At 40.5% G+C, this 17,022-nt stretch overlaps 2 protein-coding genes across 12 annotated transcripts in view; one reads left to right on the top strand and one right to left on the bottom strand.

Moving 5' to 3' along the window:
• Positions 1-5,108, bottom strand: part of CHP1 (calcineurin like EF-hand protein 1) — a 37,907-nt gene extending 32,799 nt beyond the window's left edge. The window contains exon 1 of one of the 2 annotated variants that reach the window (XM_082387285.1): positions 4,803-5,108. In XM_082387285.1, the coding sequence (XP_082243411.1) occupies positions 4,803-4,869 (67 nt within the window). In that variant the 5' untranslated portion in view covers positions 4,870-5,108. The remainder of the gene's footprint in view (positions 1-4,802) is intronic. The other variant, XM_082387284.1, reaches the window with a different exon arrangement.
• Positions 5,109-5,219: 111 nt separating this feature from the next.
• The window catches only part of EXD1 (exonuclease 3'-5' domain containing 1), a 78,634-nt gene continuing 66,831 nt past the window's right edge, over positions 5,220-17,022 (top strand). For 5 of the 10 annotated variants that reach the window (XM_082387246.1, XM_082387245.1, XM_082387239.1 and 2 more), the window contains exons 1-5: positions 5,220-6,291; positions 7,980-8,165; positions 11,282-11,350; positions 13,864-13,921; positions 14,192-14,319. In XM_082387246.1, the coding sequence (XP_082243372.1) occupies positions 8,033-8,165; positions 11,282-11,350; positions 13,864-13,921; positions 14,192-14,319 (388 nt within the window). In that variant the 5' untranslated portion in view covers positions 5,220-6,291; positions 7,980-8,032. Of the gene's footprint in view, positions 6,292-7,497; positions 7,549-7,979; positions 8,166-11,281; positions 11,351-13,863; positions 13,922-14,191; positions 14,320-17,022 lie in introns of those variants that run through there. The other 5 variants (XM_082387242.1, XM_082387238.1, XM_082387240.1 and 2 more) reach the window with 5 other exon arrangements.

Raw genomic sequence — 17,022 nt, 5'->3', positions numbered from 1 at the left:
AGGAGAAGCAGCAGCAGCAAGTAAGCAGGCTTTAATTCAGGTGCTAAACTCACTATGACAAAGAATATAAAGCAAACTCCAAGGTGTATACCTCAGAGTAACGTCAAGGAGCAAAAAGGTATTGGAACTGCCACAAATGAAGGCAGGACAAGTTTCCAGTAAACTATGCTTACCAGAAGGCACTAGGCTAGCAGGACAAGTGCCCAAAACCTGCATCATTCTTGGAAACCCAAAGGAAGTCTCAGGAGTTGACAATTACTCTCAGAAAAGGTTGTGAATGTGGGCATATCTTTTTTTTTTTTTTTTTTTTTTTTTAATGTGGGCATATCTTGAATGAAGCTATATTTTTCTCCACTGATGGGCAAATAATTAGTTTCTATTGTTGAAAAGTTACTTAAAAGACACTGCTAATCTTCCTGACTAAATGCCTTTCTATCATCACTGTGCTCAGAGAAAGAAGGCATTTGAGAGAAATGCCAAGCCCTAAGGAGGAAAAGCAAAGTGAAGAGTAAAAATGAAAAGGGAATAAGAAAAAAAGTCATTTTGCCCTTGCCTTTATCCTAAATCTTAACGCAGAAGAACAGATTAATAACCTAGGTAAAGCATATACGTGCAACCGAAGGTAACTCTCAAAAGATTGAGAGGCTGAAGCCTGCACCCCTAACCATTCCTCCTGAACACTCCACACCCCAATATTTCGCATGTCCCCTGGCAAGAGGACTTCAAGAGCTGGCCGACTCTCTCAGGAAACCTATAGATTAAGAGACTTAAAAGAGATTAAAAACAAAAACTTTATTATAACTGGGGAAGATTGAATATGGACTGAATGATAGATAATATTTATAGAATTATTGTCAACTTTCTTAGGTGTGATAATAGTATTCTGGTTATGTAGGGAAAAAAATCCCTATTCTCAGGAGATACATGCAGAAGGCTTAAGGGGTGAAGAGTTCTAATATCTGCAGCTTTAAAATGGTTCATCAAAAAAATATATATAGGGTTTCCCCGCTGGCGCAGTGGCTAAGAACCCGCCTGCCAATGCAGGGGACACGGGTTCAAGCCCTGGTCCGGGAAGATCCCACATGCTGCGGAGCAACTAAGCCCGTGCGCCACAACTACTGAGCCTGCACTCTAGAGCCCACGAGCCACACCTACTGAGCCTACGTGCCACAACTACTGAAGCCCACGCGCCTACAGCCCGTTCTCCGCAACAAGAGAAGCCACCGCAATGAGAAGCCCGTGCACCGCAACGAAGAGTAGCCCCCGCTTGCTGCAACTAGAGAAAGCATGCCCGCAGCAACGAAGACCCAACGCAGCCAAAAATAAAAAAATAGGAACTGGAAGACAGCAGCAGGGTCTTCTGTAGTGACAGAACCTTCAGGCACTATGGCAAGGCAGATGAGGGCCATGAAGGGGTCCTGCATTTTGAGGCAGGAGCAGCCTGAAGTTGAACTTCCACTAACATTCTAGCCCAGAAAATTATTCTCAAGCAGTTGCCTTTGCCTGTCTTGTGCTCTTTGTTGCAACTACAGAGAAACCCACACTAGTTCTATCATCACTACACCCTTTCAAACAAACAAAACCTCACTGGCCTGTAAAACTTACTTCCCAAACCTGTTCAATATCTTTGCCACGTCACATGACACACACCAGAAGGTAGAGGCTAAAAATAAATCAATCGGCATTTATTACTACTCAGCTGGCATGAGTTGTTTCTCACAGATTATGTGGCTATTTTTTTTTAAAGGTTTTAAGTAATTCACAGCCAGGTTATTGCCACACAGTTAAGTGAACTAAAGGTGGAGAATACAGAAACTCCCAAGATACTTATGACCTTTCCCTTAATGACAACTTTTATTGAAATGATTTTAATTTATGGAAATGCTGACGAGTGAAAGAAGGTGACAGAACTAAGACAATATAGCAAATGTTTTACGCCAACACAAAGTGTTTTTAGACAGTGTTTTTTAAACTGTTAGAAACAACAGGATTTCTACTCCTTTCAAAGTTTTATTTCCTTAGAATTGGGAAAACTTGATTCCTAATCCAATATCCCCTGAAAATAGGAAAAGTGTAAAATGCTGTCACCTCTCCAGTTATATAGCTCAAGACATAGTTTTTATAACTATCATATGCTAATGGTATTTTCCCAATAAGATGATTGCTATCTATGGTTCAAAAGGTAATAGCTAACACCTGGTGCTCATTACATATCCAGACACTATTCTAAGCAGTTTACATTTTTCCCATTTTATTCTCACTAGGAATCCTATAAAGTAGGTACTATTATTATTCCCATTTACAGATGACAAAGTTGAGGCTTACAAGGAATTCTTACTTAGAATTACTTTTCCAAACACTTAGAGATTAAATTTCAAATACCGGATAACCTAGTCATACATGAATTCTAATCAATTTAGACTTATGAATGCAAAGCTTTCACACTGAATATAAAGTCAGTTTTACTCAATTATGCTACATTTTCTTACTGACAAAGCGAGTAGTGAAATGTCTTATACTTGTTCTTAACTTGAAGTGTTTCTGATTGATAGCTCCCCAAACTCTTAACAGAACAAGAAGCAGAGGAAAATAGGACTAATTCCACCTCTCTACCCCACCCTCAGGTATCCATTGTTTTTATTCTTCTAAACCTTTTGCATCATGCTAAAATTAATGCTTTAAAAATCAACTCTGCTGATCAGCACTAACTGGATAAACTGATGGCTCAACTCCCAGAGCAGAAGAATGACAGGTAGCATGCTGGGGGAGAAAGCACCTGGAAGCCACCCAAAATGCCCTAGGTTAATTTATCCAAATCTAATCAATTCATGCATGTATCAAGGCCCAATTCCTGTCCTCCTCAAGGCCAGTGCACAAGGACTCTTCCCTGAGTTCTGAAAGAGGTTCCACACAATTTCAGGTACCGTATGTCCTGATGCTAATCCTAACTCCTGTGGGCTTATCTCCATGACAGGTTTGTGAGCATCTTTTGTCACCATCTGCTTTGAGTACCCAGTATCGTACTGAATATAGACATTGCAAAAATTCAATAAGTACTCGTTTCATTAGGCTTTCTGGCTCAATACATACATTTGTACTGGTTGTGGCTGAGTGCCTCAGGCTTGATTCACTTTTCGGCAACTAGGAAAATAGCTCTGCAGGAGTACTCAGTTCTCACAAGGTCACACAGTAAAATATAACCCAGAGTCCTAAGGCAATCAAGGCCACTTTCATTTGGTCAAATGTAATAAAACCAGAATGGGATTATTGCTCCCTTCCTCTTGAGGCAAAAATAGCTTTTTCCCACCCTCACTCTGGTTTACAGTCCCTCATTATGTGACTTTTTATTTTAAGCATGAATGCTTTAACTCTGGTGTCACCTTAGACCTACAGTAGTTCTTATGTTCTCACAAGTGTGGCCAGAGGTCATAACCACAAAATGTAATAAAACGTTTGCTGAGTCCAAACTGCCTACATTTCTACTCTTGGAGTCAGGGTAAGTCATAAAATGACCATAAGGTCAAGTGCCCAAATAAGTACTGCACATTATAAACAGCTAACTACTTTCTGTCATTCATTCAAAATCATCAAAAGGACTACATTGGTAGGCGGTGAGGTCCTTAAAGTCTTTATGGAGAGGCTTAATGAAGGTAAGTTAGGAGATGCTGAAAGCAGTAAACCAATCTGACAAGGGATGAGGCTAGATAACACCCCTTCCAACTTGAAGATTCTAGAAAGTTGAACTTGTCAGAAAGCATGGGACAGCATTTAATTTATCTCAGGCCACCAATGCCTGAATAATTCTGAGGTTCCCCCAGCACTCAATATTATCTGCGAATGGACCACTGAGTTATTTACTGGCCATCTCATTATCAAAGACAGGTATCATGAAGACTCAGAGCACGGATGTTTACATAACTCATGCAAGAGTCATAATGAATTACTGAGAATAGAAAATAATGTATGCATTATCAAGGGCTACACAAATGTATGATGGTGTTTTACCGGGCTTCTGAATTCCCAAAACTCTGTTGCCCCTTTCAAGTTAATGAGGAAGAGACTGGACTGTAAAAAATCAGTTCCTAGTACAAATTCACACTGAGGTTTTTGGAGCACATCCAATTTCCACGGCGACTGCATGAAGTACACCAGCATAGTAGAAATCAATAGATCTGAAATTAGGACAGCAAGCATCCTCACTGTAAATAAAAAACTGGTAGTCACAGTATCTGTGCTTTCTCTCCACAAGCTCAGAATGAAAGAAGGCTCATACTCAGACCCCTGATTCTTTAAGGTGTCCCGTCCCGTCTTCCAAAGCCTTACTGTACGATCTCAGTTTCTGGATTTATTTTTCCGGTTGTGGCAAGAATTTGTTTGATTTCCCACAGTTGTCAGTGGTTTTAAGTCCTTGCCCAGAAACGTCACAGGAACGGACAGAATGTTTTCTACAGAATCCACCCACAGTTCCTGAATTTGAGGTTGGTGCAAGGAAAGATAAAGGAAAAGAGTTCGGGGGCTTTCAAGAGCAGGGGGAAGAGAAAAGAGCGGGATCAGTGATCTACGGGTGATCATGACTCCCGCCTTTGATGGGAAGGACAGCCCCACAAGAGGCACTGCCCCGCTCCAGGTAGCTGTAGCTTAAGAACAGGTCCTCCATCATCCCCGAAGCTCCAGCGCTGGAGGCTGCCCAGGACCCCCCCAACCTCCCGGCACCTCATCTCCAGACCTCAGCGACAGTCGCCCTTGGTCCTGAGGCCAGCCTGAGGCGCTCGGCCGCGTTCCCACCCCCTACCCGAACTCACATCCAGTTTCCTTCTTGATCTCCTCGAGCTCTTCGTCCCGCAGTAACGTGGAGGCCCGGGACCCCATCACCGAGCCAGGAGCTCCTCCGGGAGCAGCGGCGCCAGAAGCGACAGCGGCAGCGGTAGGGAGGGAAGAAGGGGAGGAAGGGCCAGGGGTCAAGAAGGGAGAGGGCAGTGGTTCTACTGCGGACTGGGAAGGGAACCCAGGGGTGGCGCGCGGAGGAGGGCGGCCCGGAGGCCCAGCCAATTGGGAGTGAGGCTGAGCCCAGCGCCGGAGCCGACGTCGACGTTCCTAGCTCCAGCCCCCGAATGAATCAGCCCAGCGCCCGGCCGGGTCTAGCTAAAGACGGACCACGCCCCCGGAAACATGATGCCACCGGCCTTAAAGGGGCAATTCTGGCCCTAGCGCCCGCAATTAAAAGGGCAACGCCACTGACCCACTGTTTTACAACACAATAACGTGTGGCAGGCAGTGTAGCCAACCTGTTTCTCACAGAACTCTAACGCTAGAAATCCCACCCTACGATTGGCATGGATTGCGGAGAGAAACAATAAAAACAGACAAAACGTCGCTTGGGTGAACGCTAGGGTGTGTCTCCTGGGAACTGCATGCTGGGAGTTGCACCTCCTGATTCTTCCTGGGGGCCCCCTCTCCTCCCGGCCGCAAGGGGCGCTCGGGAGCCAGCCTCGGGACCGCGCGCCGATTGGCTCCGCGGGAAACAGACGGGACCGCTGGTTCAGGCCGGCTGGCGTCCGACCTGTAGTGTGGGTTCCCAGCGCTGCGTACTTTAGTTTGTTTTCGGGACTGTTCTTTGATAACTGCCACAGCGGCCTTGAAACTCCCCGAGAGTTCTTCCTTAACAGAAGTCCCTCTTTTTTCACTTCAAGACTGAAGCTCGAGGAACTCACCATTTGGCTGAAATAGACACAAGATTTCCCAAACTTTCGTCAGAGGAAAAAGAAAAACCTAACGGCGGAGGAGAGAATTTCTAGCGTATGGCCCGCCGTTTATTTGAAGTTTCTTATTTTGCCTTAAAAACGAGGAAATTTGCATTTTGTTCCTGTGGCATATTTTTGTTTGTTTTCTTGAAAACATTTAAAGCCCCCCTTCTAATTAGTACACCCTTTCAGGTGAACCAGTTCTTTTCCTGTGGCTTCAGTGACTTTACACCCCTTACCCGTCCCTCGAGTGTTACTTTGTACAGAACTGGTTTGAGTTATGGAAAAACCAAATTCTGACCGCTTTCACTTAGTACTTAAGCACTAGAACACTGTATTAGCGAGCTGGTCAAGTCAATTTAGGTTACTAGTTTTAAGTTTTACCTAAGGCTTTGACGGCTTAGCAGGAGACTGAGGTTCTAGTCTTACTGAATTGTTTTCACAATAGACTTCCTCTTGTCTGACCTAATGATGTCTGCCTGAATAAGCAGAGTGTGAAATGTTGGATATGCCCATCTAGGCCACAGGACCTTCTTTTTATCCTGAGAGCGTAAGTATGGTAGAAAAACCTGTGATGTCACCGACGTGAATGTCTATTTTCTGAGTCTGTCTTGAAGCCCATCTCTAGGTCCTGACCTTACTCGCTCCTTCCTAATCTTGAATCTTAACCTTTTGCAGCCATCCTCAGTCGAGGTTTCTTTGCTTTGTGTTAATGTTTTTCTGATTTACTTTAACATTTCTTAAATTTCTTTATTACCCAGGCATTTCACAAGCTTATTTCTTATGTATCTTTTAAAAATATAAATTAATTTTTACCTCTATTAAGGGCCAGTTTTTCCAGTTTTATGTTCTCTTTTATTTCTGTAAAAATTCCCCTTTTACCAGTTGGATTGACTTGAACAAAGAAGAATGATTTTTCCAGGCGCTCTGGTGACTTGTTTTATGTTCTCTCTGGATGCATAACACTTTGTCTTGCACTAGACTGCACACATCCTCCACTAGGGACCTGGTTTTAGTTCAGGTTCCATTACCTTCTAGCTGTGTAACTTTGGGCAGGTGTCTTAAATCTTTAAGCCTCAGTTTCTACATCTGTAAATTAAGTAGTTGTTGTAGGCAACAAATAATAGTTGTGAAAGCACTTGCTAGACCTTAAAATATTAAAGTGTAATTTATTTATCTGGTTAAAAATGCTATGTAACTTCTCACCTCTTTCTAGTCAAATTGGGCCTTAGTTATTTGGTCAGTGTTTTATAGTTAAACTAAATTGCAAAATTCACTGGTTGACTATTCCAAGTGGGGCAAAGGCAAGCCACTTTTAAATTTAAGCACTGTGGAGGAACACTTAGCTGAGGTTCTAAATACAAAGACATCCGAATAACAGGATTGTTCTAAAAGATACTTTTTAAAGAAAAGATTTATCTTTTAATTTACAGTATTACACTAAGGATTATAAGAGTGTCTACTATGAATGATAGCTATTTCTGCAAGATAAAGTTTTTTCTTTGTACATTTCTGCATTGTTATCCTTTTTATGAGCATGCATCATTTTTACAAAAACAGTTGAATTTTACAAAACCAGTGTGTGGCATGTGTCAGTTAATCTGTCAGGCTGCACATGACTGGTGACATTACAGCAGCCCAGTCCCTGAGCTGTGGCCAGGGTGGAGTGGAATGGCCCTTGCAGTGACATGGCAGCTGGATTGGTAATGCATAAATTGTGATAGTTCTAAGTCACTTATTCTTTGGTTGGTTACAGTGTGAAACTCTGGAAATGTGATTCATCTAGAAGAGGCTTCATCTAGAAGAGGTTAGATCCCAGACGTTACTGGGTAAACAATTCATTGCAATGTGTTGGCAGGTGTTTGCCAATATCAATTTTTTTCATTTGTTCTTTTAGTTTTTTTGGTTGCTGTTAAAATGATGTATGCATGTGCTATTAAAAAGCCTCTAAATGTTCTTCTTATTCCATTTAGCTAAGGAAGGAAAAGTGATATTAGGCCATTTTATAGACAAAGACGTCAAACCCACCTTGCCTGAAGTCTTATACTTTTCAGTTTCCCATGTATAAATTAGAGTTGGTGCTTGCAATGATATTTTTCTCATTATCATTCTAAAAAGATGAACAGAATTGAATTACTCTAATATTTTTATTTTTCTTATCCCAGGTATGGGGAAAGGAAAAATAACCCCATTTTCCCCAAAATATTTAAAAAATCATAGATCTCTTTTATTTTCAAGGGTTTGGTTACTTAAAGAAGATTATTTGAAGACTCCTTTTGGAATCAGATAGCATGGATCCTAGCAGTGACTACCATTTCCTCAACCAGATTTTGTGGAGAAGAGTGAAACTCACATTGGTTTGTGGCATCTTTGAGGGAGTGCTCCAGCATGTGGACCCTGACAAGATTGTTGTCCTGAAGAAAGGTCTCATTTTATTTCTCATAATCTCCTGCCTTTTAGGAGACTAATAACTCAGTTTGGGTGATGGTTCTGCGCTCCCTTAGCAACTGGGAGAGTGGCATTATTCCTATTTTAGGGAAAAGGTGGGAGGAGGATTAGAATGCTGTTTTCCCTAACAGAGCAACATGGCTGCATATGCTGGCTTGTCCCCACTTCTATACTTTTATTGACATGATAGTGGAAATTTTCAATGTATAGAGCTTTTTTTAACTGGGTACTTCTTTTAATTTCTCTCCATATGTACCTTGAAATTAAAAATAACCACTGTATTAGATAGAATTGCTTTTGGCTTCAACAGACAAATTCACAAAGACAGTAAGGCGTTAATTTTTCTCATGCAAAAAGAAGCCCAGAGACAGACTACTGAGGAATGGTGCAGTGGCTGAAAGATGCCAGGAGGGATCAGGTGTCTTGTGCTCCTGCTCTGCCACCTCAGCGACCATGTGTTATCCTCCTGGTCACAAGGTAGCCTTTACACCTCCCAGTTTCAATTCCAATTCATTTTTAAAGGATAAAATTCAGGAACAGCCAGATGGAAGAGATTTATAGGGCAAGATATGTGGGAAGGGGCTCAGAGTTTCTACCCTCTCTAGGCATGCCACCGTCTTAGCCTCCTCCATGTGCTCACCTTGAAGCCCCAATATATAGTTTTTATTCAGCTAGAATATTGACTTGTTAAGAGTAGTTGATTTCCTGGCACAATAAATTTCAAGTTCACAGTTGAAACGCGTAAATGACATTTGAGAGATTAGTGTTATTGTTAAGCCATATTATGAGTTAAAATAGACTTTTGTAGGCTAGGATGGGACTATACCAGGCTTTTGCAATATTAATTCATTTGGTAATCATTAACTGAGTTTTATATCCCAGGCAGTGTGCTGGGTACCAGGGATATGGATAAGAATAACATGGTCTCTGTCCTCAAAAAACTTTGTCTAGTAAGGAGACAGGTAAACAAGTAGAAAGATGTAATGCAGTGTGATACCCTCTGTGATAGAGGGACGCACAAGATGCTATGGAAACACAAAATTTCAGCTAATTTAGATCTGAGAATGGTAGGGTTAGGACAGTGGGGAAGGCTTCCCAAAGGAGGAATTGATGGTGGAACTGTTACACCTGTTTACTAATTTATGTACCATTTGGACAAAGCAGGGAGTGACATCACTATGACAGCAGCATGAAGGAAGGTTTGAAGTAGCAATAAACTAGAGACAAGGAGAATAGACAAGGAACTATTCAGACAATCAAGGGACCCAATAAAGAGGAAATGATGGGAGTCAGAGCTAAGGTTTGGCAAGGAATGGAGAAGAGAAGACAGATTCTAGAAATGCTTAGGAGTGAGGATAAGTAACCTAGTAATCAATTAGATCAGGGGTCCCCAATCCCCAGACCACAGACCAGTACTGGTCCATGGCCTGTCAGGAACCGGGCTGCACAGCAGGAGGTGAATGGCAGGCGAGCGAGCAAAGCTTCATCTGTATTTACAGCCGCTCCCCATCACTCAGCACTGCCTGAGCTCCACCTCCTGTCAGCATTATAGTGAGTGGTGTAATTATTTCATTATATATTACAACGTAATAATAATAGAAATAAAGTGCACAATAAATGTAACGTGCTTGAATGATCCCGAAACCATCCCCCCACGCCAGGCCATGGAAAAATTATCTTCCACGAAACCGGTCCCTGGTGCCAAAAAGGTTGGGGACTGCTGAATTAGATAGTCAAAGAGCCTCCTACATTTATAACTCAGATTATGTGTATAGTACTGTTATTAATTGATAGAAATGGGAAGAGGAACAGGTTTGTTGGTTAGTGGGAGAAGATAATGATCAATTTGAAAAATATTGCAGTAAGTCTGCTATTAGTTGAAAATGAGAGTGGAGCTCAGAGAAATAATCCGTACTGGAGAAATAATGTATGTCAGGACAACTAGGAAGTTGATGTGATCATTCAAGGAGAAGGAAGAAGCATGAGGAATATCACCCTAGGGATTATCAGTGTGTAAGGGGCAAGCGGTGGTGGTAGAGACAGCTAAGGAGCCTGGAAGGAGCAAATCAGGGAGACAGTGGAACACTGGTTACAAGATGCTTATTAAAATCAATGAGGCCTGGTTTTGAACCCTGACTCTTTTTTTTTTACTAGTAGTGTGACGTTGAGCAGGTTATTCAACCTTTCTGAGCCTCAAATTCCTCCATAATGGAGATAGTGAAATGCCTATCTCATTATGTTACTGGATAGTCAAACACAGGCAAATAATTAGCAAGATGCCTGGTTTGGAGTGGGTGCTCAGTGTGGTGGCTTTAGATAATTAGTAGGAAAAGAAATAAACACTAAGAGTGTCCTGTAAGCCAAAGAAGAAAGGAGAGAACAATATTGTCAGTGGATGCATGGGAACCAAGTATAAGATTGTAAACTTTTTTTGGGATTTGACAAATAGGCAGTTGGTGATCTTTGACCTATGTAAGAATATATTCAGTGGACTAGTGAAGGTAAAACTCATTTGTTTTGGATTGCTGAGAAATGTGGAAATATACAGCTGCTGTGAGCGCTGCCATCTAGAAAAAAATGACACTGTATTGTAAACATGACAAATAAACTTCTCCCAACTCCCTTACCTACTCATAGAAGAGCCTGTAATTGGGCCACGAGTTGGATTGTTGTCTCTGACAATTAATAGTTCAAGCATGTAGCATGACATGAAACAGGGTGTGGACTCTAGAAGTAGTCAGATGACTTAAGTTTTTTTCTGGAGTTAGGTGGAGCAAAAATCAGTAGAAATATAATAAGTAGATAATCCTTAGCCCCAAAGGCCTTAGAATATTTTTGGAAGAAGTTTAAATTCAGTGTACTACTACTGCCCTTTTAGTGTATCTTGGACCATTCTGGGGTTCCCTCTGTTCTTTATACTACTTCTTTCAAGGTTATAGCTTTGTAATTTATTATTGACTTTTTATTCCTTGGGGAAGATAATTTGGGGATTTTTATAAAACTCAGATTTGGGCACTTTTGTGAGACATATTTTCTTATAGTTTTAGGGAATATTACTTTTTATCAACCAAATGAATTGTTTTCTATAACAGTGAAGAATGTGGAGACTGATCGAAGTGTCCCAGGAGTGAAGATGTTTTTTGGACACGAGATCGTGAATGGTGAGAACTTCATGTTCCCTAAATGTTGGTATCGGGATTTGCAGTAGCAATAAACTCACTGCTCTGCCTCATTTCAGTGTTTGGGGGTGGGAGGGAAAACTAAGATGTTATCTTGCATTTATGAACTCTTAAAGCTGGTATTTGGGAATTGTCCCTTATCTTACTGTTTCAGTAGGTGCTATGAGCAGAACAGTCGTAGAGAATTTTAATCATGTTGGTTTTACAATGTGAGGACATCTGGTACTCAGTACTAGAGACTCAGCTCGCAGGCAGAGTTAGGAATCTGAACAGAAAGGAACTGTCTTGCTCAGCAAGCGAATTTAACACCAGACATTCACAGTACATTCACAGTCCCTTATTTGAAACCTTGGGGCCAAATGTTTCAGATCTCAGGCTAGTTCTGGATTTTTCAAAAAGCTAACAAAGGGTATATACTGGTCATATTACATAACACCTCAAGTGGGTCTGGTTAGCACTCTGTAATAAAACACATTTCTACAGAGAAACGGATGGATAATCATATTAAGTGGAATAAAATAGGACTATAAATAGTATGCCAGTTCAGATTTTGCTGCCAAAAGAGTTAAAAAAATTTTTGGTTTTTAGACCTTTTGGGATTTTGGAATTGTGGGAAGTAGCCCTGTTCTTTATTTCTGCCAGCTAAAACAATTTAGCAAGAATAGATACAATTGTTTGCCTAAAGGAAGAGCTATAGAAGCTCATCTGGTCAGTGTGCTTCAGACAAGCCAAATGGGGTAAGAGAAAAGGGTTAGGAACAAGAACTATTCTTTCTTTCAAGAACTCAAAAGCAAAAAGCCTTCCAAGGAGGAGTGAATATCAGTGTGGGGTGGAGGGGGGTGGCGGAATGGGTGAGCTGGGACTTCATAGAACTGTGCATTTCTTACCGTTGGGGCAGATATGAGGAAAGGAAAGGACTCCTGCCAATCAAGACCTACTTTAAAGCAGACAAGTCCAGCCAGCTTATTTTTTTTTTTTTAGTATTTCTTTCTTTCTTTCTATGGCTACGTCAGGTCTTAGTTGTGGCATGCGTGATCTTTAGTTGCGGCCTGCATGATCTTTAGTTGCGGCCTGCATGATCTTTAGTTGCAGCATGTGGGATCTTTAGTTGCGGCATGTGGGATCTAGTTCCATGACCAGGGATCGAACCCAGGCCCCTCTGCACTGGGAATGTGGAGTCTTAGCCACTGGGCCCCAGCCAGCTTATATAACTGTCATTTCTTACTGAGTACGCTACTGTAAACACTCTTTGTCCCTTGAGCGCCTTTTTAAAATGGCAGTGATGGTGGTGGAAGTACAGGGATTGTTAATTGTGTGTTAACTGTTAGACTTTGCAGTAGAACAGAGCTCTGGACTGGAACAAAGCTAGGCTGTGGATGAGTTTGTAAAGAAAAATGAAGGAATCACTACTACTATCTCCTAACTCAGGGGAAGGCTGACCACTGACCAGCTTTGTGATCTGTACACATGGATTCATTTCTTCCTAAATTCATTCTCAGAACTTGGCCTTTGTTTATAATTTCTAAGCTCAAAGGATGGCCTCCTTCTTTCTTTGCCCTGTGGCTCAATCAGCCATAGAGGGTTCTCCCTGAAAAGCACCTTGAATAAGAATTATCAAGATAAAGGCTAAAAATTGATTAATCCAAGTTTTTAGTGAATTTTACTTTCTCTGACCCAGACTCAACACTTCTAGACAGTGTAGGAGAAAGAGACATTTGAAACATAGTGGCCCCTGAGAAACTTTTTCCATGAAAAGTACCTAAGTGTACTTAATTGAATCTTAGATGCCATTAATGACAAGGTGCATTATTTCTTTTCCCACCCTAAGAAAGAAAAAGAAGCTGCCAATTAAACTATCATGTGCATTTACTGTAAATCATATCCAATTTCAGAGTTGTTTAAAATGTGCATCTTAGAATCAATGATATACAATATTTCCCTGTATTCCGTGAACTGTTAGGTTAAAAATAAATGGTTTCAGAGTCTCTGTGGAATGTGTCTCTCATATTTCTTTTGTGATTTCCAGTCTAGCTTTTATTACCTTTCACGTCGCTGAACTGTTAATGCACCAGCCTGAGAAAGTGGAAGGGACAGTATGAATGATTTAAGAGAAAACCTCCAAACAGTACATAGTGTGAGGGAAAATGCATTAGGATGGGAATAAATAGGAAAGAAAAGATATCTCTAGAACCAATCTGCATGACCACAAAGGTGTCCTGGAACAAAAAGGGTAAAGTGGATATGTAGAGAGGTTCCTAATCCTGCTAAATGACCAAGGAAGCTATGTAGGGATGTAAGATTAGGGGTCTTCAGTACTTTGGATAGTCTTTTCTGCTCTATTTATTTCTGGCCGATGAAGGCCTCTATGGACTAACATTTCATTCCCAATTACTGTCTGTGTTACATAATCAAACTGTGGGTGTGGAGGGGACAGAGGGATAGTTAACTGCTTTCAGATTGGAAGCCCTGTTGGAAGCCATTTGGTTATTTTACAGTGGAACTACTGGATGAAGAAGAACAAGGTGCAGTAAGAGAAAAGGCATCTTCTGTTAGGTATGATGGAATGATTTTCTTAATTATGATGTTACCCAGATGTACACATTAGGGTAGAAAGCCTTAACTGTAATTCACTAGCTGTGTAATTCCTAAAATGAGAAGAAATAGGTGGATGTTTCCTTCCATCTTTAGATGGTATCTTCAAATCAATGTAAACAGTGGATGAATGGGTTCTATATGAAAGATCCAGAGTCCTTACAACTGATGTGTTTATGGCATTAACAACAAAGAACAAGTTCACCTAAGTGTTGTTTTTTGTAAGCATAGTCTAAATACAGAAAGAAACAGGATGGATACAATAAAAGATGAAGACCTAAATGTATATAAGCCTGCTTCTCCTGCCCCTGAGGCACCAACCACCTCTCTGCTAAATGACCTCAAGTACAGCCCATCAGGTGAGTACCAGGGCTCTGAATTTTCTAGGCTCTCTTGTGGTTCAGAACTCTTCAGAGTTGGTATAACCCTGAGTCAAGGTTCTATGTGGAATTCTCATCTAGGCTGTTGTTTCTAGGGTACGAATTAAGATAAAATATCATGATTCATTTGTTTATTTAATATTTGAGTGCACACTATATGCCAGACATTGGGGATACCAAAGTTTGGTATCTCTACCTTCATCGAGTTATGGTGCAGGAAACACACTAAATAAGATAAATTAGTATACTATATAGTATGCTGGTGCCACATGTTAAGTAGAAAAAAACAGAAGAAAAAGAAGAAATGTGTGGAGAGGGTGGTTTTACAATTTTTGAGTGTCCAGGACAGGTCTCACTGAAATAGTGACATTTGAAGTAAAGGCTTGAAGGAAGTGAGGGACCAAGATGTATGAATATCTGGGGGGAATGGTTTTTAGGCATAAAAAATTAGCAGATGCAAAGGCCTGAGAGAGGAACATGCCATGATCTTGAAGGGACAGCAAGGAGATGAGTGTAGCTGGAGCAAGGAGAGCAGTAGGGGATGAAGTGGGGTGAGTGGATCATGGAAGACTTTGTATATCATTGAAAGGACTTGGCTTTTACTCTGCAGTGAGAAGAGAAGCCATTGGAGGTTGGTTGGTTTTTTTTTTCATTTCCCTAATGACTAAGGACGTTGAGGATTTTTTAATGTGCTTTTTTGACATCTGAATATCTTTGGTGAATGTCTATCCATATCTTTTGTTCATTTCTTACTGGATTGTTCTCTGATTATTCAGTGTTGGGAGTTCTTTATATATTCCAGATACAAGTCTTTTCTAAAATAAATGCTTTGCAAATATTATCTCCAAGTCTGTGGTTTGTCTTTTCATTCTCTTAAAGCATCTCTTGAAGAGTAGACATTTTAAATTTCGATGAAGTACCGTTTATCCATTTTCTTTCTTTTATGGACTGTGCTTTTGATGTCATATCTAAGTAATCTTTCCTAGCTCAGAGTCGCAAAGATTTTCTCCTTTGTTTTCTTCTAGACGTTTTAGGTTTTACATTTAGGTCTATGATCCATTTTTTTTTTAATGTTTATATATACTTTTTTTTAACATCTTTATTGGAGTATAACTGCTTTAAAATGGTGTGTTAGTTTCTGCTTTATAACAAAGTGAATTAGCTATACATATACATATATCCCCATATCCCCTCCCTCTTGCGTCTCCCTCCCATCTTTCCTATCCCACCCCTCTAGGTGGTCACAAGCACTGAGCTGATTTCCCTGTGCTATACGGATGCTTTGCACTAGCTATCTGTTTTTCATTTGGTAGTATATATAAGTCACTCTCTCACTTCGTCCCAGCTTACCCTTCCCCTTCCCCATGTCCTCAAGTCCATTCTCTACGTCTGCGTCTTTATTCCTGTATGATCCATTTTTAATTTTTGTATATGATGTGATATGGACAAGGTTTTTTTTTTCCATATGGACATCCAATTATTCCAGCACCGTTTATTGAAAAGTCTGTATTTTCTCCCTTCAGTTACCTTTGCACCTTTGTCAAAAATCAGTTTTCCGTATGTATATAGGTTTATTTATTTATGGACACTCTATTCTATTACACTGATCTAATTTTTCTATCTTTACACCAATACTAGACTGTTTTGTTTATTGTTGATTTATGATAGATCTTGAAAACAGGTAGTATTAGTTCTCCAACTTTGTTCTTTTTCAGAGTTGTTTCAGCTGTTCTTTGTTCTTTGCATTTCCCTATGAATTTTAGAATCAGCTTGTTAATTTCTACCAAAAAAGAAAAAACTCTGCTGGAATCCTTTTTGGGATTACAATGAACTGATAGATCAGTTTGGGGAATATTGACATCTTAACAGTATTGAGTATTCCATTCCATTAACCCAGTATACCTCTACATTTATTTAGATCTTTAATTTCTCAGCAGTGTTTTGTAGTTCTCATTGTATGTCTTACACATCTTTTGCCATATTTATCCCTAAGTATTTCTATTTTTATACTATTATAGAAAGTATTTTTTAAAACTTCTATTTTCCATTGGAGAGTTTTGAGCAGAAGAGTAACGTGATCTGACTTCTGTTTTTACAAAATCACTCTGGATGCTGTATAGATACTGAGAGGAGGACCTGCGTAAGAGCATGAATACCAGTTAGGAGGCTACTGAAATAATTCTGTCTAGTGGGTGCGGTGGTTTGGACCCTCGTTGTGACAGTATGGTTGGTAGGAAGTGGTGGAATTCTGCATGTATACTGAGGTGGAGCCAACACAGTGTACTGACAGATTAGATGTGGTTGTGAGAGAAAAAGAGGAAACAAGGATGACTTCAGGGGTTTGGGCTTGAGCAGCCTGAAGTATGGGAAGGATTCTGGGTGGGAAAGGTTTTGGGGAGATGGTTAGGAGTTTAGTTTTGGTCAACCTAAGTTTGAGAGTAAGCTGAGAGATGAAGAGAAAGATCTGAGGTGGAGATATAAATTCAAGATCTAGCCTATAAATGATATTTAAAGCCTTGAGACTAGATGAGATCACCAAGAGAGTAAGTATGGATAGAAAAAAGGAAGCGGTTTATGGACTATGTCCTGAGCCACTCCAGAGTTTTAAAGTTTGGGAGATGAAGAAGAATTATATGTTATACTATACCTCTAATCTTTTAAATTACATAATTAGAAAAATAA

This window comes from Balaenoptera borealis, assembly GCF_965194805.1.
Source record: "Balaenoptera borealis genome assembly, chromosome: 3".
Classification (NCBI taxonomy): domain Eukaryota; kingdom Metazoa; phylum Chordata; class Mammalia; order Artiodactyla; family Balaenopteridae; genus Balaenoptera; species Balaenoptera borealis.
This window is presented reverse-complemented; position numbering and strand designations above follow the sequence as displayed.